The sequence below is a fragment of the Apodemus sylvaticus genome, chromosome 7 (genome assembly GCF_947179515.1).
Source record: "Apodemus sylvaticus chromosome 7, mApoSyl1.1, whole genome shotgun sequence".
NCBI classification, from domain to species: Eukaryota; Metazoa; Chordata; class Mammalia; order Rodentia; family Muridae; genus Apodemus; species Apodemus sylvaticus.
Genome location: NC_067478.1, coordinates 59,622,435 through 59,641,994, shown reverse-complemented (window position 1 = coordinate 59,641,994; position 19,560 = coordinate 59,622,435). Strand labels below are relative to the sequence as shown.

The 19,560-nt window shown below is 37.9% G+C and overlaps 1 protein-coding gene across 7 annotated transcripts in view; it reads left to right on the top strand.

Moving 5' to 3' along the window:
• Positions 1-4,141: 4,141 nt before the first annotated feature.
• The window catches only part of Ice2 (interactor of little elongation complex ELL subunit 2), a 38,343-nt gene continuing 22,924 nt past the window's right edge, over positions 4,142-19,560 (top strand). For 4 of the 7 annotated variants that reach the window (XM_052187908.1, XM_052187912.1, XM_052187913.1 and 1 more), the window contains exons 1-8: positions 4,142-4,270; positions 5,167-5,307; positions 6,711-6,815; positions 14,668-14,917; positions 16,201-16,320; positions 18,087-18,224; positions 18,764-18,880; positions 19,098-19,257. In XM_052187908.1, the coding sequence (XP_052043868.1) occupies positions 5,267-5,307; positions 6,711-6,815; positions 14,668-14,917; positions 16,201-16,320; positions 18,087-18,224; positions 18,764-18,880; positions 19,098-19,257 (931 nt within the window). In that variant the 5' untranslated portion in view covers positions 4,142-4,270; positions 5,167-5,266. The other 3 variants (XM_052187910.1, XM_052187911.1, XM_052187909.1) reach the window with 3 other exon arrangements.

Sequence of the window (19,560 nt, the reverse complement as noted above, 5' to 3'; positions counted from 1 at the left end):
ACTAGCAGTGGAACCCCTCCTTAGGTTTCACACCAGTGTCAGGTCAGGCCTGATATCACTTAGCTACACAGTTTCCTCCACCCCTAGCTCCACCAACCTGCCACATAAAAAACAGGGGAAGAAGTCTGTGGTTCCAATTCCCAGAAGGAGGTTAGCAATCAGAGACAATAGTGGGGTCTAGTTGTCAAAGGCCCTGCATACACTGTCTGGGAAGAAACTCCTCATTCGTTCCTTGGAGGGCACTACAACTGAAATTGCTAAAGAGACTATTTAGCATGTTGGAGCCTACCTGTAATCCCAACATTTAGGAGGTCGAGGCAGAAAGATTGCAAGTCCTAGGCTATAAACTAAGTATCAGGTTAGCCAAGGCTACAGACTGAGACCTTGCCTGAAAAAGAAAATAGAAAGGTAAGAAAAGAAAGAGGAAGGCAGGAAGGAAGGAAGGCAGGAAAGAAGGGAGGCAGGCAAGCAGTGAGCTGAGGAGAGAAAAGTGCTACCCGGTGCCCATGATACACTGGTGGGCAGGGTTTGACATCCTGCTCCTAGCCACACCCACAGTAGCTGCTGCTGTCCCCACGCTTTGACCATATGCTTTTCAGAAAACTAGACATGAGCACAGCATAAATGGACCACCTGATAAAGGATTCAAAAGAATAACTTTGAAAAGTTCAAAAAAGCCCAAGAGAACACAGATGAACCAGTAACTGGAGCTAGGAAGATAGTGTGAGATATGAAAGAGAAAATCAAGTGAAACCCAATTCTGAACAAGAACCAAACAGAAATGCTTAAAATCAGGAGTTGGCCTAAAAAAAAAAAAAAATCATTTGAGGATTAGAGAGATGGCTCAGTGGCTAAGAGTACTCACTGGTTTCTCTTGCAGAGGACCTGAAGTCAGTTCTCACATGGTTACAATCGTCTGTAACTCCAGTTGCAGAGGATCCAGTGCCTCTTCTAGTATGGGATACTACATATACACAGTATACATCCATCCATCCATCCATCCATCCATGCATGCATATATACATATGTACATCCATACATACATAACATAACATACACGTGCAAACATACACATAAATTGAATGAAAATAGATAATGGCTGGAGAGATGGCTCAGCAGTTAAGAGCTTTTGTTGCAGCATCCACATGGTGATTCACAATCATCCATAGCTCCACTTTCAGGGAATATATAATGCCCTCTTCTGATGCCCTACAGGCACTGAACACACAGGCATACATGCAGGCAAAGCATGTATGCACATAAAATAAGACACATAAACCTGAAATAATTTATTTTAAAAATGAATATCTTTTAGAAAATCCATTTGAAAGCCTCCACCAGAGAGCACATGAAGTAGAAGAGAGGATGTGAGAACACAAAGGCACACGTTTCAAAATATCAAATTCAGACAAAAGAGAAAAAAAAGAGGCATTCAAGATTTGGGGGGACAGCACTGAATGGGGGTACAAACATTTCTATCACTGCCATACACAAATCAAGAAAATAAAGTTTAAATGTATAGAACACTCATTAAATGAAATGCTAACAGAAAACTTCCCTAGCTTCAGAAAGGCACTCATGTCCAGTATATGGACAGTCATATACTGGAGACTTCTGGACCCCCAAAAAAGACATGAGCAGAAAGAATCCTCACTGTTACATAACTACACTGTCAAAGGATAGAACTGCACTGGAGCTTATAGGTCAGTGTTAATGCCTGGTTAGCATACGTAAGGCTCAGGGTTAAATCCCCAGGACAGCAGCAACCATAACAGTGATAAATCAATAAACAGCTAAATACATGACAGGAAAGAGCTGTAAAATCTGCAAAGCATTAAATCACATTTAATAGAAGCCCCGGTAGAGTAAGAGGAAATTTCTCAGCAAAAGCCCTACAGGCAAGGAAAGCACAGAATGGCATATTTCAAGTTGTGAAAGAAAACAACTGCCAATCAGGATCACTATGCTCAGCAAAGCTATCCTCCAGAAATGAGGGAGAAACAAAGATTTTCCAAGATAAGCAAAAACTGAGGAAACTCAGGACTATCAACCCAACCTTACAATGGATACTTCATGGGGGATTCAGAAGTGAAAGAAAGATGTCATCGTGACAATGCGTTAAAACAGTAATATTACTAGAAGATATGCAAAAGAGATATAGAAGAGAATCAGGTATTGTCGATACAGGTAACCATCACATCAAGAAAATAAGTAAGAGGGAAACAAAACATATTTAAAGCAGCTAGAGTAAAACCAAAAAAGGGAAACCTGTATCTTTCAGTAAAACCTTTGAGAGTAAGCAAGCTAAACTCTCCAAATAAAACATACAGGCTATTGAGCATGGTAGTGTATGCCTATGCCTACACTCCCAGGAGTCAAAAGGCCTAGGCGGGAGGATTGTGAGTTCAGGGCTATCCTGGCTACATAGTGAGTTTGAGGCTAGCCTTGGTTACATGAAGAGATCCTGTCTCAAAACAATAAAGGTAAAAAAAAAAAATGGAAAAACAAAACAATAGCAAAAGAAAGAAATCTCACCAACATCTGCTGCTTATAAGAAGCCCCAACACCAGTAAAGGCAAACACTAAAAAGTGAAAGAGGGGTGTAGTGGCTATTCCTTGTTGTCAACTTGACTATATCTAGGATGAGCTACAATCCAGAATCTGAAGGCTCACCTGTGATCCTGATCTTAAGGCTGGGAAATACAAGTTTCTGACCTGGATCTTGGCTTAGAGATCTTGAGGCATAGTGGCTATGAATCCCAGCAGACTAAGGCAAGGATCTCTGAGTTCGAGGTCATCTGGGACAAAGAAAATCCCAGATCCAGGCACGGTGGTATATACCTTTAATCTGGGCCACACCGTCTGGACACCTACATAAGGACATTGGAAGAGGAAGATTCTCTGTCTTCTTCGCCTGCTTGCTTCATGGGACTAAGCAACTGCTAGATCCTTACACTTCCATTCACAGCTGCTGCTGACCATTGTTGGGAGTTGGACTACAGACTGTAAGTCATCAACAAATCCCCTTACTATGTAGAGACTACCCATAAGTTGTGACTCTAGAGAATCCTGACTAATACAGGAAGAAACCATTTCAAGCAAATGAAAGAAAGGGAAGATTAAGATGAGTAAACTTGAAAGGGGGGTATTTATGGTCCTAGCCACAACACCTTGTCTTAAAAGATTTATTTTTATTGAAGTGTCTCCATGTGTGTGCCACGTGTGTGTGAATACTCTCAGAGGACAGCGGGTAGGTACCAAATCCTCTGGAGCTGCATTACAAATGTTTGTGAACCACCTGATGTGGGTGCTGAGAGCTGAACTTGAGTCCTCTGGAAGAACAGCAGCAAACATTCTCAACTACCAAGCCTTTTTTCTCCAGCACCAGTAATACTTTAAATGGTTTGCCACTTTTTTTTTTTATCCATTTACTCAGGATGACTTAAGAGTCCCAAAGATCAAAAGTTCTGAAAAAGCCAGTTTTAGTCTTGGTCCTTCATGCATTCAACACCAAACAGAAAATATGTGTGCTTAATCCATCTCTTCTTAATGAATTGCTACAAGAATAGCGTGAGAGACGCGAAGGCCCACTAGCAGATATTGGCATCTATCTAAAATGGGACAGAGAGTGGACTGAAAATTTTGGTTGTAATGTGAGCCTAGCATGTGTTGTGTAGTGCGCTAAATATAGCTTCATCTTTGCCTTATTTAGACCTTTCCAAAACCCTTATCATTATATAGCAAAAATTGATGACGGGGGCTGAATATGTAACTTGCTAGATAAAGAGTGCTTGCCTGGCGTCGAGAAGGATTAGGCGCCCTTTCCACACCGTATACATGTGGTGTGGTGGTGTACATCTGTAATCCCAACATTCAGGATGTGGAGGCATAAGGAATGAGTTCAAGGATAGCCTTAGCTGTATAGTACATAGGATGTTTAAAGTTAACCTGGCCTACTTGAGACACTATCTCTAAGATAGACAAATATCAAGCACACACATAAAACCTAATTAAGAGTCAGGATCAGAGAGAGGAAAGCCTGAAGTCACAGCTGTAGGTCTACCAGGTCTCTTAACAAAGTGGCCTGTCCTCCCGGTGCATTCGCGCGCAGGCCCCGCCCATGGCGCTTGCGTGACGTCATCACGCGCAGCCGTGCGGCGCCCTCTGGGCTTTTAAATGAGGCCTTCCCGGGGCGTGCAGCAGTGAGTTCAGCAAAACGTGTGTGGAAACGTCGGCGTTTCTCGGGGCCAGAGCCGCTTGGGACCCTGAGGTGGGCGGAAAGGCGGCTGCGCGCGGACTCCGGCTCGTCGGGGACGCGAGAGGCGGGAGAGGGAACATGGCGACCCCGGTCTGAGGCAGTGCTTTCCTCACAGGCCTTTCTCGGAGGCTTTCCTCAAATGTCTTCCTCGGCGGCTTCCCTCACGGCCCTAAGTGGCCTTTCCTCATTCGCCCCCTCTCCTTCCCCGATACTTTTGTCTTCCTTTGCTTCCCTGCAGTTCCCTCGGCGTTCACCGGCCCCTCCCCTCCCCCTCAGCCCCACACTGAGGAAAGGAGAGGTAGGTAGGTGGAGAAGGAAGCCCGTGAGACCCCACAGGTACTCAGAGGCCAGTTCTCGCATTTGACTCCTAAGAATCTCGAGGCCGCACAGGGTGACAGGACAGGCACCCAGCGTGAAGAAGTCAAGCTACCGCTTTAATGCCGATGGAACCTCTAAGGGTGCCTGTGAATTGTTTTCTGGAGTTGCTCGCACCGGAGTCTCATAAATGCAAAGTTCTCTTTGAAAGGGACAAGGTCCTTGGGATCCAGAGATCCTTATTTCTGTGTGCATTGCATTTCATAAACTGCCCGCATAATTGTATATAACTAGAGAGAATGCAAACAAGATTTGTATTGGTGGTAAGGGAGTGAGGCACAGGGAAGATGGCTCTGCAATAGTGTAAACAATGTGAGAATACCCTTCTGGTTTTGGTTCTTACTAACTCAGCTAATGTTGAGGATAGCACTCCTTGCATAAGTTAAAGGGAACAGACTCCAATGTCGTCTTTGCTACAAAGACCCATTCTGCCTGCCTGTGTGTTTTAGTCAGTTGAGGGTAGATGTTAAAGCAAAGGTTCTTTCTCACCCGAGTTAATATAGGTTTGATCTTGACCTTTTGTTTTTCTTCAGTTGAATGTAGATTCTAGGAAGGATCCGATCCTCACTCTCTGAGACCTTCACTGCCAGGCTGAATTAATTGTGAGCTAGAGTGAAAGAGAATTCTAGGAAGATGAGCTCTAGCATAACCATGAGTGAACCAAGGCTGAACTGGTGAGTTGGACCTCTTCACTGTGGAAGAATGAGCCGGGGATGGTGGGTATCTTAGGAAGAGAGACTTCTGGCCTGGAGAGATTTTATAATTTTTAACCCCCAGGGTCTCAGAAATTACCCTATTCATATACCAAGCTTGTTGGGTTATAGCTGACCGATTTTTTAAAAAGATTTTATTATTTTATGAATATGAGTACAGTGTAGCTGTCTGTCTTCAGACACACCAGAAGAGGGCATTGGATCCCATTACAAATGGTTGTGAGCCACCATGTGGTTGCTGGGATTTAACTCAGGACCTCTGGAAGAGCAGTCGGTGCTCTTAACCACTGAGCCATCTCTCCAGCTCCCTAGCTGACTGATTTCAATTTCTAAAATGACAACTCAACACTCAGGTTCTTAGTTATAAATTCATATCGTGATTATAGTTTTTTTGTGGAGGAGAGGTGCTGAAATTGTCAACAAATTTCAGTTTAATTCCTTCACTCAAGCAACATTGACCATAACATATCAGTCTAAATTATAATGGAATATTTTGGGGTGGGTGGGGGGCTGGGTCTCTGTGTAGCCTTAGCTTACCTGGAGCTCACTATGGAGACCAGTCTGGCCTTGAACTCAGAGAGAGTGACCTGCCTCAGCATCCTGAGTGCTGGACTAAAGGTGTGTTCCACCATGTCCAGTCTGTGCTGAGTCATTTAAAATTCTTCCTAGTATTAGAAACGGATATTCCCATGCTGTGCTGATGCTCCCACACACTTCTGGCACTGTGAAAATCAAAGTGATTTTGAAGTGTTACAACATCTATTCCCGAAGATTAATCCTTAGATTAATTGATCTCAGTATTTCAATTCTTTATTTCTTCCATTAAACTAACATTGGCTGTATTAGTCTCAAACTAATTTTGATGTTATAGAACTCATTTATCACTTTAGGGATGGGTTTAGGAAACACCTGTCATTTACCCCATTTAACAGATCAAATCAAGTTAACAGTAAATAGGAGAGCCAGTGTTTTCACTTGGCACAATAGTATACAAATCAAAAATAAGTTGTTACATTTTTAACATTGCCATCATGGTCAGAGGTGAGCCCTGTTCCTGACAGACCCTTGATTATATGTCATTCTGTTCCACCTTTAATGGTCAAGCTTCTCAAGTTTATTTGTATACTACAGGAAAACAGACTATTGGAGCTTGAGAATTTTACACTGCCCCAAGCTTAAAGCTGTCTAAGAAGTAAAACGTTTAAATACACAAGATCTGGCACATGAAATTAAACTGGCTAGGAGGTGGTTGCCTGGGAAAAGCTGGGGTGTAGAGGTCATAAATTATAGCTCTACCATTATGCTTCTTTGTCTAACATGAGATTTTGAATTGTTAAGTACAAGTAAATTACTCTATTTCACAGGGATGTTACACCCAAAAATGGCCTTAAAGCATTTTTCTCTCCAGAAAATTATAAAGATCATTCCATGGCTCCAAGTTTAAAAGAACTCTATATTTTGTCCAACAGGTAATGTTCATTTTGTTATTTATTTTTGTTGCATTTTATTGCTGTCTTTCTGATTATTGAAATTTTATTACTATCTTAGTAAACATTCAAATTATAAAAATGTGAAAAATAGAAGAAAGCTACTGATAACACTTTGATGTTTACCTTTCTCCACACACATACATTCTGTATATATTTATATATACAGAATGAGATCATAGTTGTAATTTCCTCAGAATACCATAAAGCATTATAATCTTATTAAAAATCAGTGTTGTATTTTTTCATGTATACATATAATATTTTACTCCTAATCTTAATTAATAATTGCTTATTCTTTATATATGTACTTTAAAGTCCTATAGCAAGTCCTGTGTGGGAATTTTTAAAGAAATTCTGCAATTATTTCTGTAAGGTAAAGTCATATAAATTTAGTCAGATTATGTGTATATTTTGTATTTTAATAGATGGTACCAAATCATCACAAGAATATTTCCTTCTCTGGTAGAAAAGTGACTACTCAGCAGTCTTCGTGCTCTCATGCCTGTAGCAGCTCCTTTTCCCCTTTTGATTGTGTTTGTTCTGTTGTGGGTTACTCCAGAGACCAGAGATAGGGAGTTAGAGACCTCCTGCAAAGGCGCTTAGATCTTCTGTGATCCTGTGAGCTTTTACAGCGGAAGAACTCTGGCTCTCCCCACCTTTCCCACCTTCTCAGTGTTCTCTCAGACTGTTATTCTACTTACACTTCTGTCTTCATTTTCTCTTGCTTTTAATCAACATTTGAATATACTTAAATTTCTGTTTTAAATAATCCCCTCTACATTCTTTTCTGTTATCTCTTTCTTTGAACTTACACGACTTTAGAGGTGCATATGTGCTGACAAGAATTGTGGAATGATAAACATTAGGGCATATAGCAAACAACACACTCGTGGTGGTCCTTCCACAGGAATAGTTAAATATAGGTAAATAAGACTTCTCAATTTAAGGCAAATCAGCAGATAATTAAAAAACAGGAACAAGTTGCTTTCTGAAACGACTCCTGTGCGTGATCAGAGAGCTTTGACGGTGGCTCTTTCTCTCAGATTTCTTCCCAGTGCTCTGGTTTTGTAGTAGTTCTCAGATTCCTTTGCCATCTTCATCTACATGCTTCTACAGAGCCTGATCACTAGACTTGTAAACTGATAAGAAATGTTTTGTACTTTCAACCTAGTCTGTTGAATCCAAACCATTGAGAATCAAAAATGCTTCTGTGGTCATGACTTTGTTTATAATAAATGTGTGTGTTTTTGTGTCTTCTCCTTTTTTTTTTTTTATAATAGGAGTTATGGTAGTATGCATTATTATACTGTAGCTGGATAACTTCTGAGTAAAGCATATATGTGCATTTATTTTGATAGATCCTGCCAGGTTGCTATTTAAAACATTAAGTCTTTATTGATGTCTTTGGTAGTGTCAGCTTTAGAAAGTTAAGATGCATATTACACATCTGTGAATTTTTTTAAAGCTGTTATTCAATTTTTATCATTTCCTGGTGATAAACTAATTTTTTTAAAACTTTTCAATTATTCAGTGCCTTTGATTATTTTAAACCAAATAATGCTTATCAACCTGTACATCTTTTTCCTTTTATTTAAAATGTCCTTAAGACCAAAGGAGAAATAGTCTGGTGCTATGTTCAACCATAGCCCTGGAAAATTGCCAAGAGTCCTGAACTAAGTAAGTCCCAGGTTATTGCTTGTATAATTTCAAGAGAAGCAGCCAGAGTGCAAAGTCAGCACAGTGCCTAGAAAGGATGTACCAAAACACTTACAAGTCCTCCAAAATGTCTAAGAACTGAGCAGAAACCATTAAACTATGGGTCAGCAAAAGGCCAAGTAACTCAGTGTACTGGTGAGTTAAATGCCATTTCATTTTGGAAGAGGAAACCTGGAGAAATTGTCTCTGCTAAATTGGTGTATGGGCAGCCTGTGATATAGTTTCTTGATTGATAGTTGATGTGGGAGGGCCCAGCTCAACTATGGACTGTGCTTCCCCTGCAATTGTGTTCCTAGGTGCTATAACAAGGTAGACTGAACAGCAAGGAGCGAGCAAGTAAGCAAAATTCCTCCATGCATCAGCTCCTGCCTCCAGGTTCCTTCCCTCTTTGAGTTCCTACGCTCATTTGTTTCATGAACTGTGATATGAAACTGTAATCTGAAATAAACCCTTTCCTCCCCGAGTTGCTGGTTTTGGTCATGGTGCTTTATCACATCTGAAGAAACCCTACCTAAGACAACAAATTGCTGAATGATGGCTCAGGAAAACCTCAAGGGTGACTTAACAAAAGTGTTCAATGACAACACAGCAGAAATGCCAGGTGATAAATCTGAAATATATTGCCCAAAGGTGGCTTAACAAAAATTGCAAAAGGTTACTCAGCAAAGTTGCTCAATAATAATTCTACAAAACTGCTACATGGTGACTCAACAAAAATCTCCAACAATGGCTCTGGGCACAATCCTGAGATGATTGTACAATACTCAACAATGAGCACAATGCCCAGTCATGACTAAGGACGGTGAACTCTTAGTAGAGAATAAGCAGGCCCATTATATTTACAACCCATTGGCTTTATTTTCCTGAAGAAAAAAAAATCCAAGAGTCCAATATCTATAACAAAAATCTTGAAAGAGGATACCAGTCTCTTTATTGTCATTTCAAACCTATGAGCAACAAAAGGATCTCTGACAGACTAACTTGAGATTCAAATACAGACCTAGTCTCAGGAAGATCTCTATACACAAATTCTCACTTTAGGACAAATGGATGATGCCTGATAACAACTCACAAAATGTCCCATAATCTGGGAAAATACCCACCCACACAATCAGAGTCACAAGTATTTGATTTCAAAACAAATTTCAGTATCTTACACATCAGCATAGGCAGTAGTGTCACTCTGGGTCTACATTAAATCACCTCATCACACTGGAAGAAAAGTTATCTGTTCATGCTTGCAGAACTAAGTCATGATGTAGATGACTGCTCAGGATGGTGGTCACCCTGTGTTCCAGAGTCACAGAGGAATGAGAGAATTTGGGGAATAGAGGTAACCTTGTACAAGTTTTTACTCTTAGTAATTGAACAAGGCTGAGTCTATACAAGCTAACCTGAAATTCATTCCAAATCGTAAAGCTTGTGGAAGAACACTGTTGTAGAGGAAAAATTCAAACACAACAAAGTTAGAACTTTAGCAGGGAATAAATACCATTATACCCAATTCTTGGGTTCTGTGAACACAATCACTTGTCTATCTACTTTTAACCCTTTTCTGTGTCATTGCACCTTGTTTGGACACCTTTCAAAGTAAACTATTAGCATTTGTATCCTTAAAGTAGCATAAAGTTCTGTTTTCATTTTTCATCTAATTGTTTAATATCAATTTTTATAAATTATAAGGGAAAGTTACAAAAGTCACTAGACCCAGTAAATGCAAGTTTGCATGTTAGTTTCTTAAGGGCCTACCTCCAAGGCTCTTGATTTTTTTTTTAAATGTGTATTGGCATTTTGCCATGTCTGTGTACCATGTATGTACAGTGCCATCAGATGCCAGAAGAGAGCATCAGATCCCCTGGAGCTGGAGTTGCAGACAGTTGTGAGCTACCATGTTAATTACTGAAATTGAACCTGGGTCTTCTGCAAGATCAGCCAGCTCTGAACCACAGAACCATCTCTCCAGACTCTTTTAGGATTCATAATGAGAGCAGAGTGGACAGTGATAGACCCCCCAAGGAACACGTGTCTCTGTTGATGCTGTGTGCTCTCTTCTGGTATCCTGTTTTCTCATTCCACCTGTTGGAAATTTCTTCCTTCCTCCAGGATTGATCTTGTGTATCTGAAAGGAGTACATGTGTCTTTTAATGAGAGAGGTCATTGAAAAGCTCTTTGATCTTCCTCTTTCCCAGTACCTTTCCTAAACCCTTTAGTGTGGATTTGGGGACATTTTTTTCTTTGTTTTTTTATTTGTTTGAGGGTTGGATTTTTTTTTTCTAGGTTAGCATACAAAATAATGGGTTCCATCATGCCATTTTCATACATTCCATTATACTGTGTTCCCATTCATTCCCTCTGTCCATGTTACTACCCAAGCTGGTTCTCTTTCTACCCCAGATAATAAGTAGTAGTAGTAGTCTTACTGCATGCTCTCCACTATTCCTCTTGATTTTCCACCTCCCTTAAAAAAAGCTTTCTCTCCACCAGTGATTCACTTCCTAATTTTATGACCTAAAAATACGCACATGTATATATAATATATTTAAGTTGAACACAAGTATAAAGTTTTAAATAAAAGTCCTTTGTCCCTTATTTCTTATTCTGGCTATTTTGCTTAACAGAATAATTTCTAGTTACATCCATTTTCTTGTAGATACTCTGATTTTATATTTTTTTTAAAAGCTGCATAAAATTCCATTGTGTTTTCTAAAAAGTTCTTAAAATTGTTTCTGCCTTCATCATTTCTAACTTCAACTCCTTATGGCTCTGGCTAGCCCAGAGCTCATTTAAACCTATCTGACCTCATAAAACTCTGCCTGCATCTGCCTCTTTGAGTGCTAGGACTGTGGGTGTGGCTGCTGTGGCTGACTTTGGTAGTAGTCTTCATCCTATAGCTGCTTCTTAGTTACTTCCATGGTTCTTTGCAGTCTCTCCCAGCATTTCCTAGGCATGAGTTGTATAAAGGAAATGATATTTTGCTGGCAGTTAGGCAGGGGGAAAAAAAAAAAAAAACTCCTAAAATGTTTTTCTTAGATTTTTTTCTTGCACAGCATGATTTATTAGTGTGATTTAAAGTTTAGTGTAAAAGAAAAGCACAAAGCATTGATTCATGTTTCTGGATTGTTTTTGTTATAGCAAGGAACTTATTTGGAGTTCAGTTGTTTAGAACTTTGCTTGTTAGGGAAAAATATTCTTCATTACTTTCCACAATATAGTAATTGCTGTGTTTGGAAGAATTTATACCTTTAATTGTGCTGATTTTAAAACTGAAATAAGCCCCATCTCATCACCAAAAGGCGTTTACTCTTAATTCTAGTATAAGAAACATTCATTAGATTTGCTACACTTGCATGCATGCATGTTTATAGGAGAAAATGACCACCAGACTAACATGGTGTTGTGTGAGTAGGGTAGAAGTGGAGGCTTTTCTCCTGGGAAGATCAAGTTCATTATAGAATTTGAATAGTTTAGCCAAGAGTAAATGAGAAAAACAAAGAGCTGTTAATGGGGAAATAAACACCTGCCTTTATTTAAAATTAAACATTCAGATTAGAAATCCTTATTATTGAGTTTTAAGCCAACAAGTGACTGGATAGTTTTGAATTTGAGGAGGAGATATAGTTGCTTTTAAACTGATTAATATAAAAGAAAACTAAACTCCAAGATTTAGGTAGACTTTGAGATGGAATCCAGGCATATCATTTCCAAATGGGGTTTTTTAAAGAAACTGCCAAACTAGTCAACTTAAGAGTCTAGCAAACTGCTTGGAACCTTCTTTTATTTCATAGCAACTTGAAGTAAAAAAGGAAAATGATAGTTGACAAAATGAAGGAAGAAACTTGAGACTATCAGCTGAAATAAAATGCAGTGATATAATGTATGTGGGGAGTACTATGGGTACTTGTGGCTGCACCTGATGAAGATTTTGACAGCACTGCACTTGAAAATGATCTTGATGTGCTGCCGTTTCATTCTCTGCTGTATGTTAGCCAATTTAAACTGCTGGAGTGTCTTGACATTCCTACTCGGCCATATCTGAGTCAGCATCTCGTTGCGGCTGTAGCTTAATTAAATTTGCCAGTTTGTGCCAGGAGGACAGACATGTTCTCATATTTAGAGAGACAGCTGTGAAGCAGTATTGTTAAGAGTTGCGGACACAATACTGTTAGGTTTGAATAGCTCTCAAGACATATTCTAGTGAGAAATCAATTTGCTGTAATACATTTCTACCAAGATCAGCAGTTAATATTCATTTTGTTAACCTAAAACACGCTTATTTTTATACAGTTATTGGAGAAACTTTGGTAGCTAAGTATGTTTTCTTATCTGTATTTCTAGAGTCAGCCTGAACATTATAATTTTAATTTCCAAATTTTTCTTCTCTTTATGTAGCTATTTGTTGAATTTTTCATTCATAGTTTATCTCTGAAGTGTTATAAAATGACTTTGCTTTATTTGGGGGGGGATTGAAGGTTTTTATCCTTTTCTAGAATGCTATTTTCAGACTTTGGAATTTATTACTTATTTATTATACTATTATAAATTAATAGTTCCCAATATTATCAATAAACCTTCTCTTTTAACAACTATTTATAAGAATTAACGTACTTTTTTATTAGAAATTAAATTGATAGCTCATTAACAAAAATATAACTTTTAAAAATAGCATGTCCTAAATATGCAATGTGAAATAAAAACAATACCCATGCTGCATTGTATGTTTGTGGAGATGGTCCGTTTACAGTGTATGGTGTGCACAACATATAAGAGGACGCTGGATTCAATTCTCACCACCAAATCCCATAATGACCAGGACTATACTTAAGAGCAGCAGAATGAAGCATACTAAGAAATAATCATAGGGGAAAAAAATGTAGTGTCAGAGTAACAATTATAATTATTTTTATTCAAGAGAAAAAAAGGCCTTTACAAGTTGTGTAAAAGTATCATATATGTGTATAAATGGATATAGTTTCCTTCTTTCATATGGATGTAGTTTTCTTTCATTCATTTGTCAAACCTCTGGCTTAACATCCTGGTGATTGAAGATTGTACTGTAATCTGCTTGTTAAAGCTCTTGGACATAGCATACACTACAATTATAAATATCAATACATATTAATGAATTGAGTCAATAGACATTCATCTTTTTCATTAGTTTCCTTTCCTCCTTTGAATTTGTCAAGTTAAAGAAGCAACAACAGTGGTAGAAATCAAAGTTGTAGAGACCAAGGACATATAGGTTTTGGTAGATTTTACCTTTGTACTGAAATTGTAGGCTAAATAACTGAATAGCAAAGATAGACACAATTATGAACAAGATAATAATCTATAGTTATATGTCTTACTAGAAATAGGTGGTTTTACTTATTGGGGATGTCATTTTATAAACAAGCCTAACATCAGGCTCTCTGGCTGCTACTACTCATCAACTTCTCTTGTAGCATACCTCTACAGATATGCCATGATTTTTCTTTCATATCCATAAAAAGAGTAGAGATATTTCTATAAATTTAGCCATATATGTGGTAAATAGAGGATTGTCCAGTCTTTCTAAAATCACTACTGCTTCCATAAAATGTGACAGAGTTTGCTGGAATTTTATTATTTTTTTTTTAAGTCCTGAGGTAACCAGTGGAATCCAGAAAATTTAAGAATTTTAGAGAATTAACTTCAAGTTTGTGACCCCATTTTATTATGTTCTTAATGTTCTTTGTTTACCATATTAACTGGTACACTTTAGTGAAGAAAGTAAGCATTAAAAAGTAAGTAGCACTTACTTTAAAAAGTAAGTAATAAGTAAATGTTAGTATAATTCACAATATTATTTCCCCCTTTAATAAAAGGGGAAAGTTCCAAGAGTAGTTAGTTGAAGTGTGCCTCTCCCTCTCTATCAGGTGGCTGAAGGTAAACCTGCAATGAGGTCTTTTTCATGTAGAATACTTAATCTACACTAAATGACTGAACGTCAAAATGCAGGTGGTAGAGTTAGATAATAATCCAGAAGTTACTGTTAATCATGCCATATTATTCTCCCTTTTGATTGAGAACCATAAGTTTCATGATAGTAATCTTCATGTGAAAAGCACATATTTGTAAATTGTATTTTTTTTTCCAGACGTATAGGAGAAAATTTGAGTGTCTCAGCAAGTTCTGTAGAAAATGAGCCTGCAGTTAGTTCAGCAACTCAAGCAAAGGAAAAAGTTGGGATGATTTTCCTTCCAAAACCAAGAGTTCCTTATCCTCGGTTCTCTCGGTTCTCACAAAGAGAGCAGAGGACTTATGTGGATTTGTTGGTTAAATATGCAAAGATCCCCTCAAATTCCAAGACTGTTGTAACAAATACAAATGAATACCTGCATTATCTGGTATGTATGTATTCTGTCCATCAGCTGCAGTAAAAATTTCAAGAATTAAGAAATAACTCTACGTTTTCTTTCATTTCTCTTTGCCATTGTTAATGTATTATTTATTTCTCTTATTATTATGGAATCATATTTACAGAAATGTGAAAGTAAGGAATTTAATTACAGTGTTGGCTCTTTAACCTTTGTGTTGACTTTATTGTATGTAGTCCTGGCCCCTGCTCTGCTGGTGGTGACCTTATCTTAATTCCTAGCAAAGGTACCTTTATAAGCTTGCTAGGATCATTCTGAGTAATTTGTATCAATATCTCTAATTATAGAAATGATACTATGCTGAATATCTTTCTAACAAAATCTTTGTTTATTCCTGTGATTTTTTTTAAAGATAGATTCTTTAAATAAAGAATTTTTATGATAAAGTTTTAAGATCAAAGGCTGTACATGTTTTTAAAGCATTGGTCTGTAGTTATGGATCAATAAATTATTCTTCAAAAGGTTTGAATTGTTTGTTTATACTATAAGAGCTTGTGCAGGCACCTTCACCAACACCAGATAATTGCTTTCTCTCTCTCTCTCTTTTTTTTTTTTTTTTTGGCCTCTGTTGCATGGGGAAGTGGGTGATTTCTTATTTTACCTAAATAAATACAATGAGTACTAATAAAATCTCCATGTATCTATAAGCCATTGTTTTCTATTTTTCTTACCTTTTTGTTTTCAAAACAGTGACTTACATATCCCAAGCTGTCTGCAGTCATTGGTAGCCAAGGGTGACTAAACAACCACTGCTGTACCTGCTCTGAAGTGACATGGTTATAAGAGTGTGCCACCATACCCAGCAACAGGCACTTGCAGTTCTGTAAATTTCCTAGACAGTTTGCTCATTTTTCTCTTAGATGTTTGTCTTTTTTAAAAAGTAGAAATGAAATTTCCTATGCGTAGTCTGTAATTTGGGTCATTTGCTTTTCTATTTCTGAAGGGTTTTTTTTTGTGTGTGTGTGTGTGTGTGTGTGTGTGTGTGTGTGTGTGTGTGTGTGTGTGTGTATTTACACATACAGGCTTGGGGTTGAACCCATAGAAGGTAAGTCCACAATCTAACAATAAATTATACCCTAGAGGTTTTTTTTAAACAAGCTTATTATTATTATATAATAATATTTTAATTGTTTTCTTTTTTGTTTTCACTCTAGATTTTTTGTTTTACTCTTTGAAATTCAAAGTATTAGAGCAACTATTGATGAGTGGTTACTTTTAGTGAAAGTTTAAATGTGTACTTTTTTTTTTTAAAGGATATGAAAAAACATGTGAATGAAGAAGTTAATGAATTCCTAAAGTTTTTACAGAATTCTGCAAAGAAATGTGCACAGGATTATAATATGCTCTCTGATGAGGCCCATCTCTTCACGGAGGTAAAAAGATCACATTTGCATAAACTGTTGAGCAGTTGGTGATAGCTGCATCTCTAAAGTGTGTGAGGACCCCGCAGCTTAGGAACCATCTGCTTTAGCAATGTAGTTAGAGAGGCCATCGCACTAGTCAGGATGTGAAGTACAACTCCTGACAGCTAGGTGGGGTTAGAAGTAGATCGGCTGCAGGTCATACTTCGGCTTGCTACTGAAGAAACAATTTGTTTGCACAGAGCTGGGTGTCACAAGGCTTTAATGTGCTGCTTGAAATTATTCACAGTTTAGAACTAAGGAATTTCTTATTTCTGGAATTTTCCATCCGTCCGTCTTTCATTCCTTATTTGATAGCAGGCAACAGAAACTATGAAAGTGGTGCCGTGTAAATGCTTCCTCTTAAAGCTAGCTAGCTTGCTTACTTTTTTTGTTGTTGTTTTGCTTTTGTTTTTGCTTTGTTTTTTGAGCAAGTGCTGAGATGAGTAAATACAGTTGCAAGTGTTAAACACAGTGGGGTGTGTGTATCAGGAGAAGGAACAGGGTATGGAACTGCAAAACTTGGCTCAGCCACTAAAGGTATATGTACCAAGCTTGTCTGCCTGATTTCCATCCCAGGAACCACCCCCTCCATCCACATGGTAGAAGGAGAGAGCTAGCTGACTTCTCCAAGTCTCATGCCCCTTACCTGACTGCTTGCCCCCGCCTCTTACATACACACACAGACACACACACACACACACACACACACACACACCAATAAATAAATAATTAATATGTACTAAGCTAGTTATTGACTTTTAACTTGAAACATTTGTAACTGTGTAGAAGGAGGAGGCATAGATGTAAGTTAGAGCTTCTGTAATCTAAAATACATCCTAGCTGATTGTCATGGTACATGCCTTTAATCCTAGCTCTTGGGAGGCAGAGACAGGCAGATCTTTGATCTCTGTGAGTTCCAGTACAGCCTGGTCTACATACTGCATTCCAGTCCAACCAGAACATTCCAGTCCAGCCAGAACACTATCCAGTGAAAGCTGACTGAAAAAAAAAAAAACAAACAAACAATAGAATACTCCCTAAAAGTTCTAGATATCATCTACTGACAAAAGATGACAAATACCTTAGAAGACAGCACAAGTGTGTGCTTTTAAAATTATCAAAACTTCCCCCATTGATGCTCCTGAGTTACTTTCATGTTATCATAGGCTTTTTGTGGGTAATACTATGAATATTTCCTTCCCAACTACAATTCGTGGTTAGTTATTAATATTATGGAAATTGGAGAAGACACTTAAGTACTTAGTCATTGCTTTTTTCAAAGACAGGTTCTCATGTAGCCCAGGTTGACATTAAAACCCTGGCCCTCCTTCCTCTATCTTCCAAGTACTGAGAGTTCAGGAATGTGCACACACGGCCAGGGCCAGCTTCACGTATTGTTCTACTGTAATACATTATGCAGAAATTGTCATGTGGTCTTTTGTCAGTTTCCTAAGAAGTATAAAAATAATCTTCTTTATATACTTTTAAAATTTAATGGATCACTAATTTTAGTATTATTAAATATCACTATTTTAGGACATTAGGTTAAAATTTGTTATAAAAACAAAGATTAGATCAAATAAGAAATAAACAGAATGTGTGGATTATTCGAAGAAGAAGGAATGAGTGAAAAGGATCTAACTTTGCAATTAGTAAATTTATAGCCATATGTAACCAAAGAACATTTGTTAGTGAAGTATAATGCAAATGAATAGTTTTTGTTTTCTATTTCCCAGCAAATCCTAAGAGCTTGCATTGAACAAGTGAAAAAGTACCCAGAATTTTATACTCTTCATGAAGTTACCAGCCTAATGGGGTTCTTCCCTTTCAAAATAGAGATGGGACTGAAATTAGAAAAGACTCTTCTTGTTTTGGTAAGGTTTTTTCTGTGAATATGAAGGGGGCAGCTGCAGGCTGCAGCTAGAAACCTCATATGTCTCATATAGATACTGTGTTTATACTTAGGAGATACATGATGCAGGTGCAGCACCTTACATTTTTAAAATCTAGCTACTAATTTTGTTTCTTTTTCCCCCTCCCACTTTAATACTTTTCAAATAAAACAGGGAACTCCATTTAAAGAAAACTATATTCAATATATTCACAAATGTTTGAAAATAAGTATATGGAAAAGGTATTTTTGTGCTTCCATTCTTCTATATTGTGATTTATGCTTCATTTAAAAAAGTGAAACTTAAAATGGCAGGAGGATTTCAAGAGACCTCCACTGGACCTTTTTAGATGCAATAGCAATAACAAAAACATTGCTTATAGTTGTCAAGCCAATTCATGAATGAATGTCTTGGCTCAAGGAGGGTCTAAGATTGACATTTGAAGTTTCAGTTAAGTTTCCTGTGTTGTAAGAAAAATACATGAAGGCTTTGACAGTAACATTCATTTTTTACTTATTTAGGGCAGTGCAAAGTTTGTAAAAACAGCATTTCCCTCAATGCCTGTGAAATTGCAGCTTTCAAAAGAGGACATGTCTTCCATTGAGATCCCGAAGCAAAAAGCTGAAGCTATGCACTGTGTAAGTTTCGAGTGACTTCCCTAAATAATTAAAATAATCTTAATAATTGTACTACACAAAAAGCATGAATCCTGGGTGTTCTAGCATTTTTTCCATAACATTCTCTCACCTCCTCATTACTTTGTGGTGGAAATGTTGAGAAGGACCTAGATAATAAGGTGCACATTGTTCTGTTTATGAAGCAGAAATCACAATATAGAACACAATTGTTTTTCAGGATATTAGTAAAGACCTGAATGCAGAGAAGCTTGTTTCAAGATACCATCCACAGATAGCTCTGACTAGCCAAGCATTATTCACCTTGCTCAATAACCATGGACCAAGCTACAAGGAGCAGTGGGAAATTCCAGTGTGTGTTCAGATGATAGCTGTGGAAGGTTTGTGATTTGATATGCCAGATAATGTACTCAGAAGGGCTGCAACTACCTCATTTCAGCTATGCAGACATAGATGGCTGTGTGTCACACACAGATCTCCATCTTTTTTTAAGGAGAATGAGAATCTGACATTTAAACTCAGTAGAGTGTATCCAGCTATAAAATTACAATAAAACGAACTACTGAAACCTATGGCACCTGCAGTCATATGTAGGAGTGAGACAAAGAGGAGGAATTATTACTCAGGTTAGCCAGAAATATATGGAAGATGTGGGACTCTTTTTTGTCACTGAGATGAAGGAA